The following is a 25,121-nucleotide window of genomic DNA, read 5'->3' as shown; positions in this document are numbered from 1 at the left end:
GTGTGCAATCAACATGCAACCCCTAATCCATGCTGATTTATAGTAGATTAAGTGATGACTGTTATTCTGTGCTTACTGAAATGAACAGCGGGCTTCACTGGTGCAGGATTAGTAGCAGCAGAAGTGAGAAAGCAGTTATTTTAAATGTTCTGCATTATTTGGGGGCTTTGGGAGGATCTGCTTCTTTTGTTTTAGGAGTTTATTGTCCTGTAATATTGTTCTGTCATTCAAAAACATTCAAATGACACAACAAAGCTTCTATTTAGAAAAAAATAAGATACACAAGAAAAAAAGAGTAGTTTAGAAAACTCTTTACATATCTGTCTGAGCGAATCAGTGTTGTCCTGACTTCTCACTTTCAGAGTTGCCTTGAGAGAATGGATGTGGAATTCATCTTATCTGCCTTTATACAAAGGTGTCTGTGCTCATTAGGTCCTTAGGTGCCACCGCAGCCAGCAGAGATGGAGTCAACAGAGTCAAAATGAATAGCTCCACAGACTCCACTGATGCACTCAGCCCTGTAGCAGGCAGAAGAATATCTATCTAATGCTTCCCAGTTAATGTCCAAGCATGGTTCAAGATTCAGCGTGGGACGAAGACCCTCCCCTATAGACAATTTGAATACAGTCATTCAGTTTGGAGGCTGTGTCACCAACTTGTCTCAGAGCTAGAGAACAGTTAATATATTTACTACACTTACACATATATGTGTATAGAGGGTCTACGTAAGTGTGTGTGTTCATGTAAATATATAAGTGCCCATACAGTAGTTAAAGCCTCACAACATGGACTGATAAGACCTTAACTCCGGCACTTCCATTCAAAAAATTCTGTTTACCTTGTGTTTCATACAAGTAAATGTGTGACAACACAGTACAATTGGCAGCATTTAGGATCATATTTATGTTTCCTGTTTTTCTGTGCTGTGCCATTCTTCTGGGCTTATTGTGCAAATTCAAGATCTGAACATTCCTGTCTGTCTACCAGCTAAAGCATTGGTGTTTTCTACAGACTCTTCTTCCCAAGCTCCATTTGGGGTGTCAGCAAGATCCTTTGTGAGAAATCTGTACACCTGCAGGAACCGAGGGTGCTGGGGGAGTCGTTACAGAACCGATGGCAACTCCTGACAGTTCGCTGGATGTTTAAGAAGTCGCTCATCTGAAGAGGCACAACCCCAAATGATTCCCCTTGATATCCAAACCCATGGAGATTTGTCTTACTGAAAAAAATAAACTATTTCCAAGCAAAGCCATTGCTTCCTAAGATGAAGCACTGACTATTCCATTGCAGCTGAATGACAGCTACCAAAGCTTAGAAGAAAATGTCAAGAACCTCAGAAGAAAATAAAACATTTATCAGTCGTGGCAGTTCATGGGGATGGGTGAAGATAGTGATTAGCTAAATGGTGGAAGTGTAAAATGCCACCTGTAAATAACTATATGAACAGTTGGTGTGAATATTTAATATGGGTTGGGGGTGGGGACTTTTCCTTGTTTCTTTGTGCACAGATTCTTACGTAACCTTGTTAAAGTTTTATTTAAGTACTCAGAGAATTAAAAAAACCAAAAAGTAAAATTGCACCTGGCTTTCAAAAAAAAAAAATAGAAAGAAAAACAAAGATCTTCATTAAAGAGTTGAAATTTCAGAAGAAATGAAGCTCTTTTGCCTTTGTGATCGGTAAGACAGACATGTGTGTCAAAGATCTCTGTAATGAATAGAGCAGTGCAAGCATTTCCAGAAGGCAATGCATCTTGTCTTAAATTGTTCAAGTGGGTTAAAAAAATGCACCATCGATGCCTTTTTCAGTTTAATCACTAGAGGACATCTATTTGATTAGCTTAGACCAGACTTCAGACTTTAACATATGAAAACTTTGTTAAAAAATAATCTCACCATTCGTACCTAAATATGGTTGTGTTATTCTCTGATGTAAAAAAGAAAAATGCCATCTGTTTTGTATAACTCTGATCAATAATAGGCCCTTGTTCTTTTAGAAATGAAGTGAAAGCTAATCCGGAGGAACATTCGCAGTGCCACTGCAACTTATTTCAAGTCAGGTAATTTGGGGCTTCGTGTGCGGATCTAGTGACACAAAGGAGGGATTGAATGGTGAGACAATGGCAACTTCTCGAGATCACAAAAAAAATGATATGGAGAGAGCCCACCTTTGTCTATAATTTAATTCCCAGATGTACTGTCATGTAGTAGCATTAGGGCATAATGAATCTGCTCTGTTATTTGCTTTGCTGTGGGCTTTGAGCCAGGGAGTCATTCTGCCTGAGAGACAAAAGACGCTCTGTCTGCGCAGAGATCCCTGCATCTTCCCGACACGTTTCCTCATACATTTTGTGAACTGTCTTTCCCCTCCCCTCTCCCTCTGTTATGTGAGCTGTGAACTGCAGTGAAAATCTGTCTGTGACAGACACTTTCGGTACTTGGTCAGCTGTCAGACAAGCGTGAGGTGAAAGACTTCAAATATGGCATTGAGCTCACAAACACACATACACATCCACGAAGAGGGAAAAACAGCCATCGCTGGCTACTGCTCGGGTCCAGGCATGAAACCAAACCCAAAACACACACAAAAAAACCAAGGAAGAAAGTATTTCTATAGAAGTCTGAGATTTTGCGAACAAAGAAGTCATATTTTATGACTTCATTAAAATCAAAACACGTAAGATACAAACCCCAACTGCAGGGTTTGTAACTCCTTCTTTCTATACCCAGAACTGGGGGGGTAATTACTGAAGGAGGCGTCCACTTGGAAAGTTAATTTTCATTAATACCAATGCCAAGACAAACGTAAGAGGAAAAGACTTGATGAGAAACCTGTGAACGGATGATTGGGTCAGGTTGACTCTTGGAGTATGAACTAGAAATCATTTCATCACAATCCAGCTTCAAATGGGCACTGATGTTGGCATATATCCAGCATGGTTAGGGCCATGCTTTCAGGATACTTCACCCTTACCACATTAGTCTAAGGTGCATTGCAGTCAAGTCCCGGTGTTTATCCACAGTACTGGTGTTTGAAGTCAAAAATCTTCTTTAGATCTTGCCCCGTAACAAAAGGGTGTTGTCTTCTTCTGCAGCACCGGTAAAGACAGTGCAGTATTCAAGGAAATCAAAGGAAGCATCTCAGCTGGATCCAGCCTGAGATCAAGACTTAAAAAATTTGTTTGTCCAAGAATATTTGACCAAATAAAGCACCTGGATTGTAGTACACAAATGACACAAGAAAATTCTTAGTTTTCTTGTGACCCAGGAGACCTATTTTAGCTCCTCTGGGCTGCATGACTTTTTTAGTTTAAGCTGTAAACCTGAACAAACAGCAAAGCCTTATAAATGTCTCTAATGTTCCAAGGTTTTCGTAATGCCTCTGGATGACTGTAGACAACTGAATCTTACTGCCAGTGATTACAACGAGAGTCAGGACATGGAGGTCAAGTGTAGACACCTGTAATCACGAGTGTGAACTTGAGCCCTGCTGTGGGCTCACCCTTAATCACTGGAGAGATATGGGCACCTGTAGGGAGTGCTTCATCCTATTCTGAGATTGAGAAAAGACATATAAAAGATAAATTATTGGGAGTGCCTGAATTTTATCTTAATTGAGCATGGATTGAGTCCTAAGGTGGAATAAACGCCTAACATTTAGACAACTGAGCCTCCATTTCTTTCCCTGAGTTTGGCCATTCTCGGCTGTGTGAGATGCCCTGGCGTACCCGAGACTGACACCCAGGGCTGTCAAATATGACAGAACATCAACAGGAAGCTCAAACTCTCTGAACATAAAGTTAATGAAGTTGAAGGAACATAATTCAACATCTGAAAAAAATGGCTGCAGCAAACAGTGAACTATATTCACCAGCTCAAACTTTATTATTTAGTGTAATCTTAAAACCCATGCAGATACGACAACTTCTGGGACATCCCCAGGGTTTTGAAGCTTGGTTGAAGCCAGGCAGGATAACTCAGTGATGCCTAAAACAATAGGGATGTAATTCATTCTCCCATATATAGACATTTAGGGCTATTTTAAGTACTGCAGGAATTCCTACCTAACCTCCACCTGACACTCCAGCAGAACAGTCTCTCGCTGGTGCTGTGGAATACCTGTCTGCACCCTCCGTGTGCTTCAAATATGCTACAGCAAAATAAGTCGTGTTTCAGCAACAAAATCCCCTCTTCTATGTCTGCGCTGCAAACTTCCCTGAGCATGTGGAGACGCAGCCCTGCCAGTCACCACACACGTCTCAAGGCAGAGGGCAATACGGTCACCTCCTTGCAGATAACCAGGGCAGATAGCGCTCACCACCAGGCAGTGTTCATCTCTCCAGGAATGGAGACATTTGCTCCTTCTTGCGAATAATCCAAGCTTATTGACCTTTGTCTACACTTCCTACTGAGGACATCTCCTAAGAGGACTCTTAGAACATTTTGGTGGATGTACAGCATATGAGTAAGATCCGCATCATCCACATCTCTCTGAATGGTATTTTTCATAAAAGAAGAAGAGAAGAAGGTCTGGATTTGTGTACAGAAACTCAGTTCCATTCGTGACTGACCTACAAACTTCCCACGTTTGACAAGCAACTGTTTTCCTCTCGTTTCCTCCTATCACATCCTGCAATTAGTATTCTGCTTTTCTGAGACAGCTTGGGTGGCCACATTCATTGATGCTTATCAAGTATGTCCAGAAATATCTTTTCTACCAAAATATTTAGAATTCTCAGGGCTTTTTGCCAGAGAGATAACAATCACAGTTACCTCCTGACAGCAGTGAACTTTTTCACTTCTCTTCAACCCCTTTGGTCCATTCTTCTTTCTGATGAGCACCACAACACTCCCCTTTACCCTTCACAAATTCAGCCTTCTTCTAATGACAAACAGCTCGCTTTCTCTTCCACATTTTGGCATTTGGCATTCTTTTCCCCTTGCCCTGACTCTGACAGGATTCATAGAATCCAGTTGTGAAAAATGCCCACAGAAGCTCTTTTTGGCTCCTGAAGCCCTCTATTTATCCTACACATTCATGAGGACATAATAAAGGGTAAATAAAGTGCTTGCATTCACGTCTGAGTGGACACCCTTGCTTTGGCCATAAGAGGAGATGTGACACTTGAGGTCTCAGGTCTTTTCACGTGATAAGGTGCATAACCACCACAGTGAAACAACAACTGAATTTCCAACCAAGTTATCTTGAGTCACCTTAACAGACCAGAAATCTCTGATTTGCAATGTTTCTCGAACCACAGGTGCTGCAGCAAAATGTGTTTGCACTGTGAGCACAGTGAATTTTCTTTTCTATTCTCAGTCACAGAGAGATAAATAATCACATACATGGAAACAGAGAAACAGAAATATACAGTTTGGCAACAACATTTTTTTTTCTTTCTTTTCTCAGATTCATTGATAGAATTATTTTTTAATCTCAAGTCCCCTTTATTAATGGAATACATTACCAGTCCTAAACACAAGTCTTTGTTATTTCTGTAATACACACTTGCTTTAAACTACCTTGGAGCTTGATCAGGCTAAAGGGTAGACTGTACCTACAAAATTCCTTTGGGAAGAAGAGAAATGAGAGCTCCACTAGCCCAGTGCAGCACCTGGCAAAGATACTGAATTCTGGAACATGCCCATGGACATATTGTTTTCTTAAATTATCCACATTCAACAAAGGGTAAGAAATATATATATAATGTTTATAAAAATCCACATAATGCTCCTTTTCGATCATCTTTTCCAGTCCCCAAATTGTTATCATTGATGCTCCCTTCCACGAAGTTTATGGAATATGTTCTTCTTGATGTTTTTTAATCAGAATTGAAACCAGCAAGTATGCTGGGAGTTGACTGCACTGAAGATCATAGAATAACAGAATCATAGAATGGTTTGAGTTGGAAGGGATTTTATAGTCCATCCAGTTCCAATCCCTCTGCCATGGGCAGGGACACCTCCCCCTGGCCCAGGCTGCTCCAAGCCCCATCCAACCTGGCCTGGAACCCCTCCAGGGATGGAGCAGCCACAGCTTCCCTGGGCAGCCTGGGCCAGGGCCTCCCCACCCTCAGCGGGAAGAATTTCCTCCTTATGTCTAGTCTAAATCTTCCCCTCTCCAGTTTATACCCATTCTCCGTTGTCCCATCCCCACAGGCCTTTGTCAAAAGCCCCTCCCCAGCTTTCCTGCAGCCCCTTTCAGCACTGGAAGCTGCTCTAAGGTCTCCCTGGAGCCTTCTCCTCTCCAGGCTGAACATCCCCAACTCTCTCAGCCTGTCCTCAGAGCAGAGGGGCTCCAGCCCTCGCATCATCTTTGTAGACTCCTCTGAACACATCACAACATTTCCATGTCATCCTTAGAGCTAAAAGATCTAAATGAGGGAACCTTTAGAGAAAAGCTTGGTATGGTATGAGGCTATTGTTATACAGCCTCAACTGCACTGCTGAAATAGCGGCAGGCTACATCTCACCCTAAATATGGAAACAGATAAACAGATAAACTATGGAAATTCACTTTTATTTTTAGTTGATTTTTTCGATGTGACTGCCTAGTAGAGTAGACACTTGAAACACAATCCCTGTAAATCAATGCACTGTTGCTAAATGCATTTGCTATGGCGCATATCTGAGGTTACTAAATAAAGGAGTTGCTTAACCTTCTAAGTCATGCTTGCTTAGAGTTACTGGCTTTAGTGTTCTGGGAAAAGCCACAGAAGAGCCTGGGATTTACATTCTGTGTGCAGAAGTTAGGGATGGTGGAGAAGGAAGAAAGAGCCATTGACTCCTGGAAGAACCAGTATGGTCTCTAGGACAGAAGCGCTGTGCCTCAGCCATCGCCCTTGCATCCGGTGTAGTCCCAGAGATACTGAGTGGAGCCTTCAGGCTGCTGTTTTCTGAAGGTTATATTTGATGGCAAAATATTTCCATCAGTTTAATGGTAAAACCAAGGCCTTGGGAAACACAAAAGTGAGGCAGAAATGAAATCTAAGGCATCAAGTTTCTCTCAGGATTATTAATATAGTTTGGAATCTCAATAATGGACTCAATATATTTATCAAGCATGTGATCTGAGGTTACGCTATTCACGAAGGAATGACATCCCTGAGATAAGTGCAGATGGGACCTAGAAAAGAGCACACTTTTGTTCAGGGTAATAAAAAAATGATATGCTCAAATAATTGAGAACATTTTCATCATATGGTGTATGAGAAAAGAATGTGACCGATTGTGTCTAAAATACCAGCGGGAAAGGTGCCAGAAGGCCTCTTTGGACTTTAAGAGCAACGCATTTATTGACTGTTCCATTTGCATAACAGCCATGAAACCCCAGATGAGCATTTGAGCTTTCAGTTGGTGGTGGGCAGAAAATGAGACAGCTCCACCTCTTTACGATGCAGGACTGCTGAACAGAAGTGATTGTATGGTTGGAAAGATGAAATTTCTCTCTCAAATGTTTTGACATCTCTAATTCAGGTGTCTGTTTTAATCAGTGAACAGGTACAGCAGCCAAGGCTGGTCTCTAAGTCGGATGGACCTGGAGGTAACTCACACTTCAAAGACTAAAAATGAATTTTTAGATTGATAAACTTAGCTGAGATGAATACAAGTCTATGATAAAGATGAATTTTTCCTCTACCAGAAAGAATTTTTCCTCTGCTGGAAAAAAATCTAATGCTTTCTACATCTACTTGTCTCTACATCTAATTCTCATCCATTTCTTTCTACAGCCACAAAGTGGAACAAAACCAGGAACACCTAGAGATTTGGAGCCCCCAACTTACAGGAATGTTTTGGCAGAGTGGAGTTTGGGATGCTTTTGTGGCATCTAAACTAGGTCAGGCTCCTTTTGTAGCCAACAGGAACAATACTTTCAGAAACTAATTTACTTAAGACAAATGTCTAAGAAAAGAGAAAGTTGTTTCTTACTCTCTGATGACTATTGAGAGACCCTAGACATCTATTTTGTGCTCGATATGCATCATCTGGACATCTAAAGACAGATTAGGAAAATCTGAATTATGGTCCTTCATCAAGTTTATTAGTGCTCTTTGTTATTACTGCGATAGCCTCCAGGACCCTGTTCTGGGCTAAGAAACCATTTCAGAAGATGCTGTACAAATGGATGCTTTTCTTCCCAAAGGGTGTATATTTAGCTACCAGCAAGACAAAAGAGAGGTACAGATAAACAAAGAAAATAAATGGAGATAATAAGGAGAAAATAAAATGGCTTTGACCTATTTATAAGACAATATCCACAGACTGGAGCTACCTCGCTGCAGTGAAATATATTGTAGATATCAAAGCACAGAAGAGATTACATGGAAGTTTCAGAGATAGTTCTGCAAATGTTTGCTGACTGCTTTTCGATAACAAAACTAAAGGTGCGCAAAATCTGCTGACTCCAAGGTGGAAGCCAGCACCAGGGGCTGAGAAAGTGCGGGACAGAATCCGAAGGGTGGGTAAAAGATGACTGTCAGGAGACAGAGAGGGGCTCTACAGATCTGAGAAATGGAAACAAGTAGGTTATGGCTGAAGTGGTGGAGTCGGCATGAATATTTTAAGAAAGATAAGAAATTACGTTTATATGAGCAGTGCCGGGTATTCGGACCCATTATAGATGCCTGAGACTTAATGTGATTTACTGTAGAAGTGAGGTTTAGATAATCCTGTTGTCTGTGTGCATGACCACTTTGCTTCCTCAGTGGATGTGATTTATTTCATCAACCTTTAGACATCCTCAGTATAGCAGGCTACCGCTGAGTTAATTGCTCTAGGCTTTATTTAGAGAAAATGAAGTAAAAGAGACATTTGTAGGCTTTTGCGGATATAATCTATTTTAGATAAGTAATACAGGATGAAATTATTCACATCCTGGAAGTGTCCATTTTTCTCCATGTGCTATCGAGGGAGATGAGCCTGATGTGCTTCAATGGCATCAAAGAAGTTAATTTCCCAAATTTAATGAAAATGACCAGCGAAGCATAAGAAGAACATATTTTTTGGGGGGATGGGGAGAGGGAGGGTGGCACAGGGAGGAGGATAGTAGATCAACTTCACTGAATGTTCAAGAATTCACGTCTTTCTTAGATCTTCTTGTAACAGTAGGCTTGATACTGAATTCCCTGATTAGGGATAAGAAAGCATTTCAGTTCAGCATGATTCTAAGATCAATTGTAAGCAGAAAATGGTGTGGAGTAAACTGAGGAAAGGGCATCAAAAACTGCTGTATTCTGTAAAGGATCAGTATTGGGGCTAATAATATGAAATGTCTTTAAAGTACTTGGGTAATGGGGCATAACAAACACTCAGTAACTGAAACAGAGATACAAAACAGAGGAATGGCTCGTGCAGCAGGTGGGTGTGCTGCCATTCACAGTGGCTTCAGCGGGATGGAGAAAGGGACCAACAGCATCCTCATGAAGTTAAACAATGGGAAACATCAAGTTGTGCCCCGGAGGAAGAATAGTCCTGTACGTTAGTATATGCTAAACCTTAGGAACAATTTAGGAAGTCAATCGTGGCAGAATCTATCCACAGAAATGCTATTACAGGGTAGGATTTTGGTTATGAGTCAGTCGCCCAGGTTTATAGACATCCCTTGTGCTTGAACAGGGGGTTAATTCAAAAGGTCTCAGTGTATACTGGACAGAGAGATGAAAGACATAATAGGATACAGTCTTTACCTTAGGATCCATGGTTCACTGAACACCTGAATGCAACCTTTTTCATTAGTATTGCTTATAACAATTATGCTGGTAATGCTTTCTTGCATAACAATTAGTGCTTCCCACTGTAATTAATTAAATTGTCATATCTGTCAACAATTAAAATAAAGATACATCTCATTTGGTATCTTTCCAGTGTAAACAATATAAAAATCACACAGTCTCGGAGCAGATTTTTTTTGTACAGGACCTCTGAAGCTCATCTGGTCTAACACTGTGTTTGAAGCATTGCCCACTTTAAAGTCATATCAGGTTGCTCTGTACATTGTGCACTTCTCAGTATGTCCAAGTACGCCAAATCAGCCACTCCTTAGTCAACTTGCCTCAGTGCTCAGCAAGCCCCACTGTGAAAAAATGGGTTGTAACCCATGGTCCTTATCTCATGTCTGTAAGGGTCCATCTCTGCGTTTGCCCTTGCCAACACATGGGCCCTTTGCTAGGCTGCTCCACCTTGTTAACGTCTTTCTTGTACCGGGGGCTCCAGAACCGGACACAAAGGTCTAGATGCACTTCTAGAAATGCTGAAAAAAGTGGACATAGTCACTGTTCTGAGTACTCTCACTGCATAGTGGCGAATGCAGTACATGGTTAGCCCTCACTGTTGCGCTATTTACTCCTACACAACTTGCCATCCTTAAGCATTTTCTGTTAGAGCTGTTCCCTAGACAGTTGGTGTCTCCCAGTTGTTCACGTTCAGATCATTTCTGTCAGATCACTTCTTCAGTTTTTTTAAGATTCACCCTAACAGCAGCCTTATTATCCAAGATACTGACTCCTCCTTGCAATTTAGTGTCAAACCCAAGTGGCTGACAGCGCGTTCCTTTCCAGACAATTACAAACCAATGAATCACACCACCAACATTTTGTCTGGCAGAGCCCACACACCGATACAGGCTTCTCAGGTAAGGAAAAGCAAAAGTTTCTTCTAAAGGCACACTTCACAAAAAAGTAGGGTAGGAGTTGAGCAGTTATGAGAAAGGAAGACTGGAATTTAAATAGAGAAAGCAAAATTTGTATAAAGGCAGAAAGCAGCAGCTGTTTTGGTCAATAATAATTACTTGAGACTAAATGTGGACAGAAAGTGTCAATGTGCACACAAACGCCCTTCTGATGTGGCAGGGTTTCCACTCATTCTCATCTTACTCCACGTACCTGGAGATGTCACATCAAGATACTATGTGTGTTTTAATGCCAGTGCACATGATAATCCTCTAATCATTATCCCACACTGCGTGAAAGTGTCAATTACAGAAATATATTTGCCTCCGTCTTTGACTTTTAGTCTCTAGGACTGATGGAAAGCAGCCACAGCATGAACGGGAACTTGGCCCAAGAAGTTTTTTACCTCTATGGACAATATCAATAGGCAAGATTGCACCTTGGTTACCACAGTGTTAGTCTGGATGCACCTCAGTAGCCGGCTGAGTTTATTCGCATGGCTGGAGATGGAGATCAAGTCTCACTCGCACCGGATGCATCAATCATTAGCAGGGAGCCTTTGTACCCGGCGCTCACATTGACTGCAAAATATAAGAAGCAAAACCACAGAACTTATTTCAGAGTATTTCAGCTCTTCCAATGCAAGAAGTAAGAGGAAATAAAAATGGAATGTGAGCAACCAACCTCCCTTGTGGAAGAATAGGTGCTTGACAAATGCAGTGAACTATCTGGTCACTCTTTGAATTTTATTATACCTGTGACGCTGAGTCACCTTGGCCTATCAGGAAACAAAAAAGCTATAAAACCCCCTCCAGTGAGCCAGTCCGTCACTTCCACAACCACCTGCAGAAGGACAAAAGAAACTTCCTGTCTTCCTGGAAACAAAAGGTACGATTTAGATTGATTTATTTGTTTAAAGCATTGCAATTATTTTCATGTACTAAAATGCAACCTATTGTCAGAAGACGTCTTGGAAATTTAGGACAGCCACAGGAAGGCAATTTTATTCAGTGAAAAATAAGATTACATAGGAAATAGTGTAAAACAAACTGAAATAAAGGGGGAGAGAATACTCATGAACAATCAAAAACAGATGAAATGCTGTCTGCATGCCAGAAAGCAGGGACTTGGCAGGTTATGTATATGTACATAGAGGAAGAATGAACATATTGTACTGGAAATGTATATTCGGTTCGGTATATTCTATTGCTACATGTAGCTATCGCCACTTATTTTCAGAGTGGGGAAATTGCCACTTTGTGCAACTTACCATTCTTATGCAAAGGTGGTTGTTAACTTGGACTCTGAGCAACAATGCTGTACAAGTGAAACAACAGCTTGCATTATTCCACTTCAGGCCTTTTCAAGGATAATAAAAAACAATGGGGATGTTCTTTTTGTAATAGATAGTCAATTGTATGGATAAGTTAGGATACAGTTTGGGGGTTTTTTCCTAGGAAGAGGGATGGGAAAAACATATTCCCACAAGTTTGCTAAACTCATACAAACTAGGGATGCTAAAGAACCATCTTTCAGCGGCAGATCCCTGCACACAGATGGAGTTGCAGGAAAGTCAGTAAGACTTGGCACGTGTCCTGATTTATGTTTGGTTGAGGGGGAGCAGGGGAGGGGGACAGAGAGACTGATTTTAGGATCAGTGCCTAGAAATTAATGCAGAGCAATTAAATTTACATCTCATAAACCATAAGCATTTGGTTGAAATCAGTGGGATTGCCAAAAGAATGTTAATATCTTGGAGCAGGAAACCCGGTGGGTCTTAAAAAAACATTCCAATGGCTTTTTGAGGCTTGCATCATGTATTACATTACCGATTATATTTAATTGTAGCTAATTCATAGAAAATATTACAGTGAATGAACTTTGTCCATGTCTTTAAGTTAGCTTCTTCACTTCGCTTTGCAAAATAGAAAGCTTCATGATTTCATTGAAGAGTTATTTTTCTGTTAAGGCAGAAAAGTCATTTTCACATATTTCAGGTACAAAAGGGATTGTTTTCTATTTGTATATGATCACATTTTGCACTCAGAATACATATTTTTACTTTTGAGTACAGTTAAAGATAATGCCCACCTCTATTTACTTTCTAGTTGAAGTGAAAAGAATAATTTTTCATGTAATTGGGAATATAATATTTATTGCTAAACATCCAGGTCATACACACTGCAAAGTTTTGCAATGGCTCTGAGAAATAAACAGTAGAAAAGTTAGTAAGAAAAAACTTCTGTGATCCCAAAACCCTTCAAGGAGCCATAATTGATGTCAAAATTAAACATAAATGACATAAGGCAAAATCAAGAACAGGAAATCAGTGAGTTATACTGTTATTTACCAGTTTGTTTTCCCCTCAGATCAACTAGATCTTTCCTCAGCATTAAATGCTTGGAATTAGCCACCCTACTTTGAAGGCAGGGAGAGTTTAGTTGTACAGATGTGGTCAGCCTGGCCAGTTTTTTGGCCTCTGAGCTACAGCTGCCCACAGTCACAGTCCCCTTCAGTGGGTTTTGCTCTTTAGCCGACCTGAAGCGGCTGCTCTGCTTCCAGGCTGGGAACCGTGGTTGCCTCTAGCGTGGTGTAAGAAAGCTGTTGAGGAAAACAAGCCTTGCTGCACCATTTGTAAAAGGGTAGTTTTTCTTACTCACGTGTTCTGCACAAGCTGAAGCACCTTGTGTTTTATATGAACTACTTGCCTCCAGGTAAAAGTAGTATTTTCCTCTTTTGCCAAGTACGGAAAGATCAGCAGAACCTATTGGCCTTTCCCCAAGAACAAATTAAAATTAAAACCAGCAGACCCTCAAAACCAAATAAGAATTTCAGCTAATAATATCTCTGTGGCAACAAGCCCATAAATTCCCTTAGAGTGGGAAGCTGGGAAAAATGCCAAAATAAGTAAATTCCGCTCCAGTCACCTGCTTCCGTGCCCAAGGTGGCTAAGCTGAGTGCAACCCCTATGACTGATTGCAATCACACACCTGAACTTTGAAGTGACCTCTTACCTCCTGGGTCACCCTAGAGGGAAGGTAGGGTGCTTCGAGCTTCCTGAGCCAGGAGCTTATTGGCTCCAGGGTCTGGTGGTTGCTTCTTAAATTAGAGAAGGCTCTCATCTCTGTTGCCATTCCACACTATCTAAAATATAATCAAGAATTTATTTAAAAAAAAAAAAGAAATAAAAAGATATTTCTGAAATGAGTCTTTCCCAGGATGCCAGCACTGGTTTGTTTCTGGTCCAACCAGTTCTGCCCCAGTTCACGTGCAGGGCTTGTAGTGCTGATCCATAAGTAAGGGGTTTGGATCATGACTCGGACACGTAAGCACGGAGATCTGCACGTGGGCTGTGTCTAACGCCCCGCTCAATCAATGCAATCCAGTCGAAGCAGGCACGAGGGAGTAGGGGAAATTCAGACTAACATAGACACAGAAACAAGCTGAAAGCATTGCCCACCTGCTGTCCCACGCTGGGGCCATGAGCAGAAGGCTTCCGATAGGAAGAGAAGTACAAATGTCCTCCTGTACCGTGAATTAGGTGAAGGTGTTCGGCCAGGATTACAGAAAGAAGTATGAGATGTACAAAGCAGTGGATTCATAGAAATCTGGAAATGCAGAGGGTGAATGAATTTTATTTTTATACTACTAAAAATGGGAGCAGGAGGAAATAAAACATAACCTCACTAGTTGAGAAATGCCAGGAAATACCTGGCACCATGCATTCAGAGAAATAAAATCACACTCCATAAAGGAAAAAATAATTAAATCCTCATTCTTCCGTTTTCAGAGATGATTCTGTCAGTGGTGTTCCTGTGTCTCGCAGCTGTGCTGCCTCCATCCACTGGAAAGGTAGGATCCATGCTTTTTATCCAGAAAATGTGGATGGGACCCAAGGCATTCACAGTCTGACTGAGTGTGACTTTTTTCCTATATGCACCAACCAGCTGCAGAAGGAACCTGATTAGATATCTGGGATCTGGAAAGCATTTCTTCTCGCAGTCTGTTTCATTTCAGAGCAGCAGGCTGGTTCCACACTAAGCCATCTATAGTCACAATATTTCTTATGAATTGGGTCAGAGATAACTAGATTTCCCAGAAGCTCACACACGCAGATCCAGTAATCAGGATCTCCCAAAGACCCTGCCCTCTTCCTGTTAATTGCCCACGGTTTTACAGGCAGCCGTTACCTAACTCGTCCTGCAGGTCCTGCGCTATGTGCCTCTGCCTGTGCTCTCAGTCCCTTCTTCTCAACACGTATCACTGATTTCCCTCAAAAACCTAAATGAACAAACGTACTCAACACACACTTAAAATTGTCCCTCCCATCCCATACTTAGTCTGAAGTTTGAAGTTTGCTACTTCTGCTTCAGAAACACTAAAATGACTGAAGGCTTGACTGTATTTCCCCCTTAATTGTTCAATTTCCGCTCCCCATGCTGCAGTCCAGAACACTAGGGAGGAGGATGAGCTCTCCGTGTGGCTGTTTTTTAATGAGAAAACACATGAAAAGTTTGAGAAAAGTTATTGGGTATGGCAGGAATGGAAGAAAATCTGTAACATAAAAAAATTAGCACGCTTTTGTGTTCAGTGGGATGTCCTGATAAAGTACCACAAGAGGTCTAGGGCGACCCTACGACTAAACAGCAAGTTCCTTCAATAAAAAATGCATTGATAGCCATGTTTAATACTGAAGAAGGGGTACACATCATAAGCACAGTAGGTCTCGAGCTGACTTTTACAACCTATTTCCTCAAAACCTCATGAAAGAAATTATATCAATAGCAAAATAAGTCTGATTCAGTTGCTTAAATATAAGAATCTACAGGTTCATGAGGTGTCCCAGGATATGTCAGCCACCCACAGAGTGTTGGCAGATAGGATGTAGGGACCAGTGTTAGTACTGCTAAGCTCTGTGCTGTAGAACCACTGAAAGTGTTACTTCACATGTAAGCACCACTAGAGATACGTAGGAGACAAAGAACATCACAGTACCTCCTCCACAACAAAGAGCATCTCCTTGGCTGATATTAGTATTTGGGTATTTTAATATTTCCTAGATAGGATTCAGGATTTTGTTTCATTCACATAAAAAAAAAAAAGAAATATAATTTGTTCTTTCAATTTAGGAACCTGAAGTTATTGGTACTCTGTCAACTAGCAAAGCAGACCAACAAAATCTAATTGTTGACAAGCATAATGCCCTCAGGAGAGGAGTAAATCCGACTGCCAGCAACATGATGAAGATGGTGAGTTGTGTGTTGTGAACCTATTTTAAGGAAAAATGGATTCTATGAGAGATAGAGGACTGTATGCAAGATCACGTCACTTTATTTAGCCACAAATTCACTCTCCAGACCTTACTTAAGGATTATGCATGGCCATCACCAAGAGAAACATAAAGTCGGGCGTATGAACAGTAATGTCTCTTTCTTTTGGAGGAAAAAAGAGAGGGAAAAGGAGGAGCCCCACCACTGCTCATTTCTTTCTGTTGCATTCTTCATCAGCCCTCAGTTTTGACCCCCCTGGGTGCACAGTAACTTTATTCCTATTCCCTCTACCCCTAAAAAGGGGAAGGAAAGGATTTTGTACATGATTTTTTCTGCAGTGTAATTTCCAAATGTTTTTCCTTCATGAGGGGTTGTTAATTGGTATGTGTGTGAGTTACTAATATTTTCTTCTTTTATTAAGAAATGGTCTCCTCAAGCTGCAAAGAACGCCCAGATGTGGGTCAATAAATGTACTTTAAGTCACAGTCCTGCTAACATGAGGAAAACCAGTAAGTGAAGCATGAGTGTCACGTGTGTTGATGTGAACAGTCTGGGTTTTAATTGGGTTTTGTTTTTTTCTGAGGTGCCATTTATATGCAATGTGATTTTTTTGGTGCAAGGGGCAAAGGCAAAATTCCAGACATAAATCCCTCCAATAAGTGAGGAAAAAGTTCAGTACCATCCTCATCCCAATTCCATCAGTTTTACATAGAATCATAGAATGGTTTGGGTTGGAAGGGATTTTATAGTCCATCCAGTCCCACCCCCTGCCATGGGCAGGGACACCTCCCACTGGCCCAGGCTGCTCCAAGCCCCATCCAACCTGGCCTGGAACCCCTCCAGAGATGGGGCAGCCACCCCTGCTCTGGGCAACCTGGGCCAGGGCCTCCCCACCCTCAGAGTGAAGAATTTCCTCCTTATGTCTAGTATAAATCTTCCCCCCTCCAATATAAAGCCATCCCCCCTCATCATATCACTTTGTAAAAAGTCCCTCCCCAGCTTTTTCTTACACCCCCTTCAGGTACTAGGTTGCTATAAGGTCTCCTTGGAGCCTTCTCTTCTCCAAGCTGAGATAGGTATATCCTATTTTCTTCAGTATGTGGAAAAAAAATCATAGTGAGAAAGCTTATTCTCTAAAAATATCTGTCTGAAAGAAGGGAACCATGTGCAGAATCCGGCTCACGTGTGCTGGCTGAAACTGTCTGGGGAGGAAGGAGCAAAGGATGAAGGTTCAAAAGCTACTGATGGCACTAAGCATAGTTGCTAAGACTCAGTTTTTAATTCCCCTGGCAACTTTAATCATAGAATCATTAGGTTGCAAAAGACCTTTGAGATCATGAATTCCAACCCCACCTGCCCACTTCTAAATCATATCCCTGAGCACCTCATCTACCCGGCTTTTAAACCCTTCCAGGGATGGAGGCTCCACTACCTCTCTGGGCAGCCTATGCCAGGCCCTGAGAACCCTTTCAGTGAAGAAGCTTTTCCTAATGTCCAGTCTAAACTTCCCGTGACGCAGCTTGAGGCCATTCCCTCTTGTCCTACCACCTATCACTTGGGAGAACAGACCAACACCCACCTCTCTGCAACCTAACTGTCTTGGAGGTTCACATATATATAGAAGTCATTGGATACTGAAGTTACAGCTGTGCTGTGTTAAGGATAGGTATAATTAGTGCAGTGTTGCCTGACTTCTGTCTATGCTGCCTGTAAGATGTGGACTGAGCTTCAGTCCCCGTACTCTTTGCCTAAAAAACAAATCATCTTGTACTTACTAAGGCAAACACCTTATGAGAACTAGTGCCAACACAGTAGGGTTGGACCTAAATAGAAGCAGCAGATGAAGACAATGTAGACGGCTTCCTCCTCACCAGAAGTAACCTCTGAATTCTTGGGATTTTCCCAAGGTTACTGAGCTGTGACCTCAATAATGACCAGGTTGCTGACTTTCAAATAACACGATTCCAGTCATGCATCTGTGATGCACCCAGGCAGGTGAATCTACAGACTTGCAGAAGGTCTGTCAACAACACAACTACCAGCCAAACAGGCTGGCCATGCTGCAAACTGGTCAAGTGACAATTTAGTATTGACAAAGAGTGTCATCACTGAACTGGAAAACTAGAAAAACCCTGCTGTCCCTTCTGGATGAGAAGTTCCCTGGAAATCGTACCGCCTTTTGCTGTCTTTTTCTCATACATGGATCTTTTACGCTTTCTCTTCTCAGCTGTACAATGTGGTGAAAACCTCTTCATGTCATCCGCCCCTTTTTCCTGGCCAGACGTTGTTCAGGCCTGGTATGATGAGGAGAAAGATTTTGAATACGGAATTGGAGCAAAAACACCAGGTGCTGTGATTGGCCATTTCACTCAGGTAGATGTAACTTTTTTATACTTTCAGGCTTAGTAAATAAATACCTAAATATTAGCTGAGCAACTTTTACCCTCTCATTATCTCTGAAGAGCGTAAGCACAATGGAGACACGAGAGTTGTGCTGGCAAAACAAGATGGAAACTTTCAAAGTAACAGAATTAAAATGAAAATAATAGGCTTGGTGTCTTTACAGAGTATTTCTAAACATCAGGAGAACCAAAGGGAAGAAAACTCTTTGTTTGTTTAACATCTGAATATTGCACAAACACTGGAAGAACTGGGTTATTAAAGTATCGGGAAGAAAATATAAATAAGTGTATTATAGTCTGCAGAGCTCCATTAACTCAGAGTTTCCAGGGGGAAAATGGCTTGTGAGAACCTCCTTCATTCACCTGCATGAAACACAAGATACAAGATTTCAGATATTGTTTCCTACATCTCCTTTAACAGTTTTAATTGAATGAAAACATATATAAATGATTTATAGAGGTGCATGACAATTATCATTACATGCTAAAAGTTATGTGGTTCAGGGGTGAAAGCGGGGGGAAACAAAGTTTTTCTAGCAAGGCAGGAGTTATATTTTAATATAAAGGGTAAATAAAGTGATTTAACGTGGTTAAAAATGTTTCTTTGATGGATATTGTACTTAAATGATTTTCTAATGTATATTTCTTATCCTGTGCTGATTTTTATTCTTATACCTACAGGTGGTTTGGCACAGTTCTTATGAAGTTGGATGTGCTGTCGCTTTCTGTCCCAACAGCAGATACAAAGTCTTCTATGTTTGCCAGTACTGCCCCGCGTACGTACTCGTTCTGATTCTGGAACTTTTCATTACACTGAGAAAATTAGTTGGGAGATGGTGAAACTTGTAACAGGGCTCACAGGTGAGGAACAGGCTTGAAGAGTGCATTAAGAATATGAAAAGCCAGGAAAAAAAAACCCACTCATCAAAGGAATTAATTAAGACAAAGCATAAAACACATCAAAGTGGCACTGATTTTCAGATTAAATTTCATTTCTGTAAGAATCCTAATTTTCATAACAGTAAATCAAAATAAATATTTTCGACATTTCACTTGAAATCTTGGTTCAGAAGGGCATATTAGCATGGACAACACAGCTAAGACTACAATTAATACCAAAAAATTTAATGGAATTATAAGACAGAACGATGATATTAAAAACTGTCTAAAATTCATTTTCACATTCTCATTGCATTGTGGTGGGTTGACCTTCCCTGGCTTCCAGTGACCCACCAAGGTACTCTACCAATCCCCCTCCTCAACAGGACAGCGGGAGAGAAAGATGTGACAAAAACCTTGTGAGTCAAGGCTCAGCTTTGGGCAGTGGTGTCTCTGACTTGGAGCCAGCTGGAGGTGGTTCTGTCAGACATGGGGGTACCTTCTCACATCTTCTCACAGAAGCCACCCCTGCCAGTCCTCCTGCTGCCAAAACCTTTCCAGATAAACCCAACCCACATATAAAAATTGTTTGGCATACAGCTAAAGACTGAGTGTAAGTTAATGTATGTACACATCCGTGTGATTCAGTTTTATTCTCAGATATGGTATAGTGACTTTATGCTGGTAATTTTGATGTTTCAGGGGAAATATAGTAGGTTCAATTCCTACACCCTACAAAAAAGGAACCCCCTGCGGTGATTGCCCCAGTGCTTGTGACAATGGATTATGCAGTAAGTTCTAAACATTTTAATTGTGACTCGGGAAAAGTTGATGCTTTATAAAAATTCCAGTTAATTTGTGCAAATGGATTTTTTTTTAATGATTTTTTCAAATACCGACTCAAAAGCACCATTTCGGAACCACATTTCAACATGCTAGGTGCTTTACCTAGGTGGGACAACTTGTGGAGTGAAGGCGAAGAAGGAGTCTATGACAAGGGTGGACAGATGTTAGACAGTAGTTGGTGTACATTGGGACATGGGTATCCTCCACTTCACAGATCAAGATATTCATACGGCCTAGGACCTTTTATTAAAGATGGCAATGTCTTGGTCTCCATATGGAAAACCTCAGGAATACTTCCTAGGGGAGGAAGATGCATTGACTGCACTGAGGTCAAAGGTATGTTTATACCAATGGCAGCACAGAAATTTCCGCTCCAGATTTCCAGCTGCAGTTTAAATGCTTTTCCATACCTAGGAGAAGTAATTCTCCTTGAATCTAGGAACAACCAGGAAAGGAGAGGGCTTCTTTATCTATTTTTTCTTCTTCCTCCGTTGAACTATGTGATTGATCAAGTAGCAGCAGCAATACACTTGATAAGAACAAGAATTCTACCAGAAAATAAAAACATATGGACTGAGTCTTATAATGCAAGACTTAATTTCAAGTCTGTTACATAATCTACATGATATTCATCATGAACTTCAGTATAAAGGAAGAAAGCTTCAAAACACCTTGCAAGTTCAGTGAGAAACCTCCCTGAAAGAACTAAGAATTTTGTTTTGTGGTCAAAGGTTTTGGAGTTTACTGTGAAGTAAATGAGAGCAAAGAGGAAAAAATTACAGAGAAAAGAAATATTGAAGAAAAATTATTCTGTAAGGAGGTGCTACCAGTTCTCATTGCTCATTTATCATAGAATCATAGAATGCCAGGTTGGAAGAGACCTCTAGGATCATCTGGTCCAAACTTTTTATGTTATGTATAGTTTAAATGAGATTTATGATTAATTTTATGTTTTGATTCATTTTCAGCTAAGCTTTGAAAGCTTGAAGATGTTTATTCCAACTGCCTTGGCAAAGTCTCGTGAATGTACCCACACCTTCATCAAGTTTACTGCGCTGCTTCCAGCCAATGAAATAAAATAACAGGTTCACTGTTCTCTTCCTTGGACATCTGTCTCCTTAGTGACTTCTTTCACAAAAAAAACCAGTTTCCATCCTGCCTCTCCTAAATATGCAGAAGGACTCTCTTCAGTTCAGTGACTCACATGAGGGAAAAGCTCTAGGAGGATGTATTTACTCTGCTTGTATAATGGTCTAAAGTGGAGACCTTAACTGAGATTTGGCATCTAGGTACCAAATATGTTTAATGGTTAGCTTCTCACATCTTTATTTTCCCAAATTGTTATCTAGCATTGTTTAAAGCTTTACCATTCCATAGGTTCTTCGTATAGGTGGATAATCATTGGTCATGCAACTGATCATAGCTCGACAAACATTTTGAACTGTTCACAGGACCAGAAGACAAACAAGATTACCTGAACTATGTAGTTCCCTAAAAGAATTAAGAGAGCAGAGCGGTGTCCACTAGAACTATTCTGGTTTAGAATCTGTATAATGTATAATGCTCAGTGGTATTTAAACACAAAAAAATGTATTTCATTTAAATTAAGAATCCTGCTTGTAGTATAGTTGCACTTAGCATAAAGCACAGGAAAGCAAATCTTCCCTTTAATGGAAAAGAACTGTCTGAGAGAAGGTCTTGATTCACAGAAATATGTAGCCAAGGGGAAAGATTCTTGCATTTGGAAACTTTGCTTTTAATAACAAGTAAGAATGTCTTCCAAAGCTATTCTTTAATATCTGCTTTTGCTGTATCAATCATTAAATTACTCCTTCCTCACTGACCAATTCATTGTAATTTTCCTCTTTTTTATTACCACGAAATATAATGGCAAGAAGGATCCTTAACCACCTCATCACAGAGCTAACTTCCCCGAAGCCAATGCCTTCTTGGCGTTCGTTGGCGTGTGTCAGGACAGTGCTGCTGAACAGTGTGTTTGTCCATCCAATAACTTTGGAAAAGAAATAAATTTGGGGTCAATGGCAATGCACTCCAAAGGTTGATGAGATCTATTATAGGTTCCAAATTGTGTATCATGTAATCAACAGGAGGAGAAATGTGACTCCATGTTGTCACTTTTCAAGGCTATTTTTTATATGAATTAGGCCTTTTTACTTCATTTTACTTATACCTTTTTGTTCATTTCCAAGTAACATCCAAGCAGTAATCTCCTCATCATTTTAAAAGACAGAGCTAGCAACCGGACAGTCATGTGGGCTCAGTGTAAGAATATCATTGAGAGCAGGCATGACAAGCCAAAGGAATCTCATAAATGACTCTAATCTGTTGAAAAGTGACTTTTGATAATGTAATGTCTTCTGTGAATTTTTTCCCATACTTTCTTGAGATTTGAAGAGGAGCTGTGTTTTTTCTAACGTGCCCGACAGCTTTCAGCAGAGCATGGCCTGGCTTGCATTGCTAAGGCAAAAATGTACTTGCTGCAAGAGACAACAATATTAGACAATACAGTTCACAAATATTAATGCTTTACAATATGCTAATGAAATGTAACACCCTATACACTATTTTTAATCTATCAAGTATTTTTTCCCTTTTCACACTAAACATAAGTTATAAACATTCGAGGAAGCCAAGAAATCCAGGCTCTGCAATCACTATGAGCATCCTGCTGTGAAAGCATACATGAATGCATTGATCAAAATATGGTAAATTCCATAGTATTTAAAGGCATTATTGAAGAAAATATTAAACTTTGAATGGCACATGAGTGATAAAAGGAAGATTAGGGAAAATGTGGGACCTCTCCGGAAGGATAACTCAATATTCACTACCCTGGACTTCAGGAGAGCAGGTTTTGGCTGCTTCAGGGATCTGCATTGTACTGTACCATGGGATAAAGCCCAGAGGGGAGAGGGGCCCAATAAAGCTGTTAACAATCGAGGATCACCTCCTCCAAGCTCAGCAGTGATGGATGTCAACAAAGAAGAGCTCAGGCAAAAACACCAGGAAGTCTGCATGGATGAACGAAGAACTCCTGGATAAACTTATACACAAAAATGAAGCCTACAGAGGGTGGGAAAAAGGGGCAAGTAGCTTGGGAGGAATACAGAGAAATTGTCTGATCAGTCAGGGATCGGGTTAGGAAAGCTAAAGCCTGGATAGAATCAAACCTGGCCAAGGATGTCGATTGCACAAGAAAAGCTTCTTTAGGTATGTTGGCAATGAAAGGAAGACTAGAGAGAATGTGGGCCCCCTCCAGAAGGAAACGAGACCTGGTTAGCCAGGAGATGGAGAAGGCTGAGGTCCTCAATGACTTATTTGCCTCAGTCTTCACTGGCAAGGGCTCGAGTCGCATTTCTCATGACGTCTTATACCCTGGATAAAGGTATTTCTTGGTATAAATAAAGACCTCAGCAAATAAAGGTAGGGAAACCTGTTGCAACAGTGTTGCAGCATCAAGTATTCTGTAATAATTGCCCATTTACATGCTTTTATCCTGTAATAAATATGAGGTGACAAAATCCACAAAGAAAAAGGTATTTCCTTATTTTTTACTGTGCATGTGAAGAAGAGAAGACACTTAAGGAGTCAAAGTGGGTAGCTATTCATTGCCAGCTCTATCTTGTCCTGAAATAACTGGATTCAGATGCTTGTATGCTCAGGACCTAGACTTTTTTGTGGCTTGTTGGGGGTGGGGGCATAACTTAGTCCTTTTGACTTTTCGATAGCTGTGGCTTGTGAAGACCTTCTCATGTCAGCCATGATTCATTCTCACTGGTGACCATTCTTCCCATCGATGAGGCCTTCTACAACCTCTTTACAAGGTCAAAACTCATATATCTATAGGTTTACTTTAAAATGATGACTTTGAAAAGTGATAGCACTTTAAGAAAGCTGCGTCTTACTTGCTTCCACTTCACTAAAGCAATCTTCTTCCCATTTGAAATCAGCTAAGGTGAAGACATGCAGCAGAATGGACTTGTAGCGACTGGCAGCCTGTAATGTTAAATATGCTTTGGAATTCCATCTGTTAAAGGTTTTCTTTCTAATTTTTCACTCTATCTACTTCAGCAAATCCTTTAAAATGTGCAGACAAGTATAAAAATTGTCCTGATTCAAAGAGAGCTCATTACTGCAAGTCAGTTCAGCATCACTATCAGGCTTCCTGTGCACCACCGAAATAAAATAAACAGAGCCATATTCCACAAGGTGCTGTGCCAAAGAAAACACTATTTACATACTGGGGTCTTTAGTCATCCAGCCAGCTTTAGGAGTGGGAGATCAAGCACCAGGCAAGGCACAGGGAACACTATGCTTTTACCTGCAGTGACACCATGGCTCTTTCTGTTTTCCTTTTGCCTCCTGGTCTCTGCAGTTATCTCCACAGCACATCCATGCTTCTGTTATTTTAATGACTGAGGCCCATGCGTCTCTAAATGCTTTTCTTTTAATGTATTTTATCCTGGCCATAGCTCCGGTAATACCAGCAGCTTTCAGGGCTTCGTGGCGTGCAGCTGCCCTGCTACAGACCTGTGACTTCCATGGATTTTGTACCCCGTGCAGGAGCTCTGGGTTACCCTCAGGCGCAGCCCCACGGCGAAGGAGACACTGGGCAGTCACAGAGCCGACTCACACCAGCAGACTGGCCAGTACTAACAAGGAGCTGAATTTCCCTAACCCACCCCTTCTTCTCCTTCGTCATCAAATCCACAATTGGTTGCCCTAAGAATTAACCAAGGTACTTTTAGCTGTCTGATTTAGCTGATCCTGGTGCCTGATCAACCCTCGCTGAGACAAACCAGCACAGTAAGCCAGCAGAAACCTTTTTCTCTAGTTCATTTTCTCTTAGAGGGGATCACTCCTCTAATCACAGCATCAAAGCTGATACAAACAAGGACCTTAAGCAATTAATGTGTTTGGCTCACCTGCATCCTGTACCTGCCCTGTGCTGGCAGCGTTAAACACCCCCATTCACACAAAGACGGAGAACTTGCCAAAGCAGAAGGAACAGATAAACAAGAATTTGTTTCTAGTTAAAA

At 41.0% G+C, this 25,121-nt stretch overlaps 1 protein-coding gene across 1 annotated transcript; it reads left to right on the top strand.

The window, feature by feature from the left end:
* Window positions 1–11,248: 11,248 nt before the first annotated feature.
* LOC104067657 (cysteine-rich venom protein piscivorin) lies at window positions 11,249–23,345 on the top strand. The gene is made up of 8 exons (XM_054061609.1): window positions 11,249–11,552; window positions 14,455–14,516; window positions 15,794–15,913; window positions 16,356–16,443; window positions 18,162–18,307; window positions 19,018–19,112; window positions 19,918–20,006; window positions 21,030–23,345. Exons 2-8 carry the CDS (start codon window positions 14,457–14,459, stop codon window positions 21,038–21,040), a joined length of 609 nt encoding a protein of 202 aa, XP_053917584.1. The 5' UTR covers window positions 11,249–11,552; window positions 14,455–14,456; the 3' UTR covers window positions 21,041–23,345.
* The last annotated feature ends 1,776 nt before the right edge of the window (window positions 23,346–25,121 follow it).

This window comes from Cuculus canorus, chromosome 3, assembly GCF_017976375.1.
Source record: "Cuculus canorus isolate bCucCan1 chromosome 3, bCucCan1.pri, whole genome shotgun sequence".
Classification (NCBI taxonomy): domain Eukaryota; kingdom Metazoa; phylum Chordata; class Aves; order Cuculiformes; family Cuculidae; genus Cuculus; species Cuculus canorus.
The sequence above is the reverse complement of the archived record's forward strand: the minus strand, read 5'-3'. Positions and strand labels throughout refer to the sequence as shown.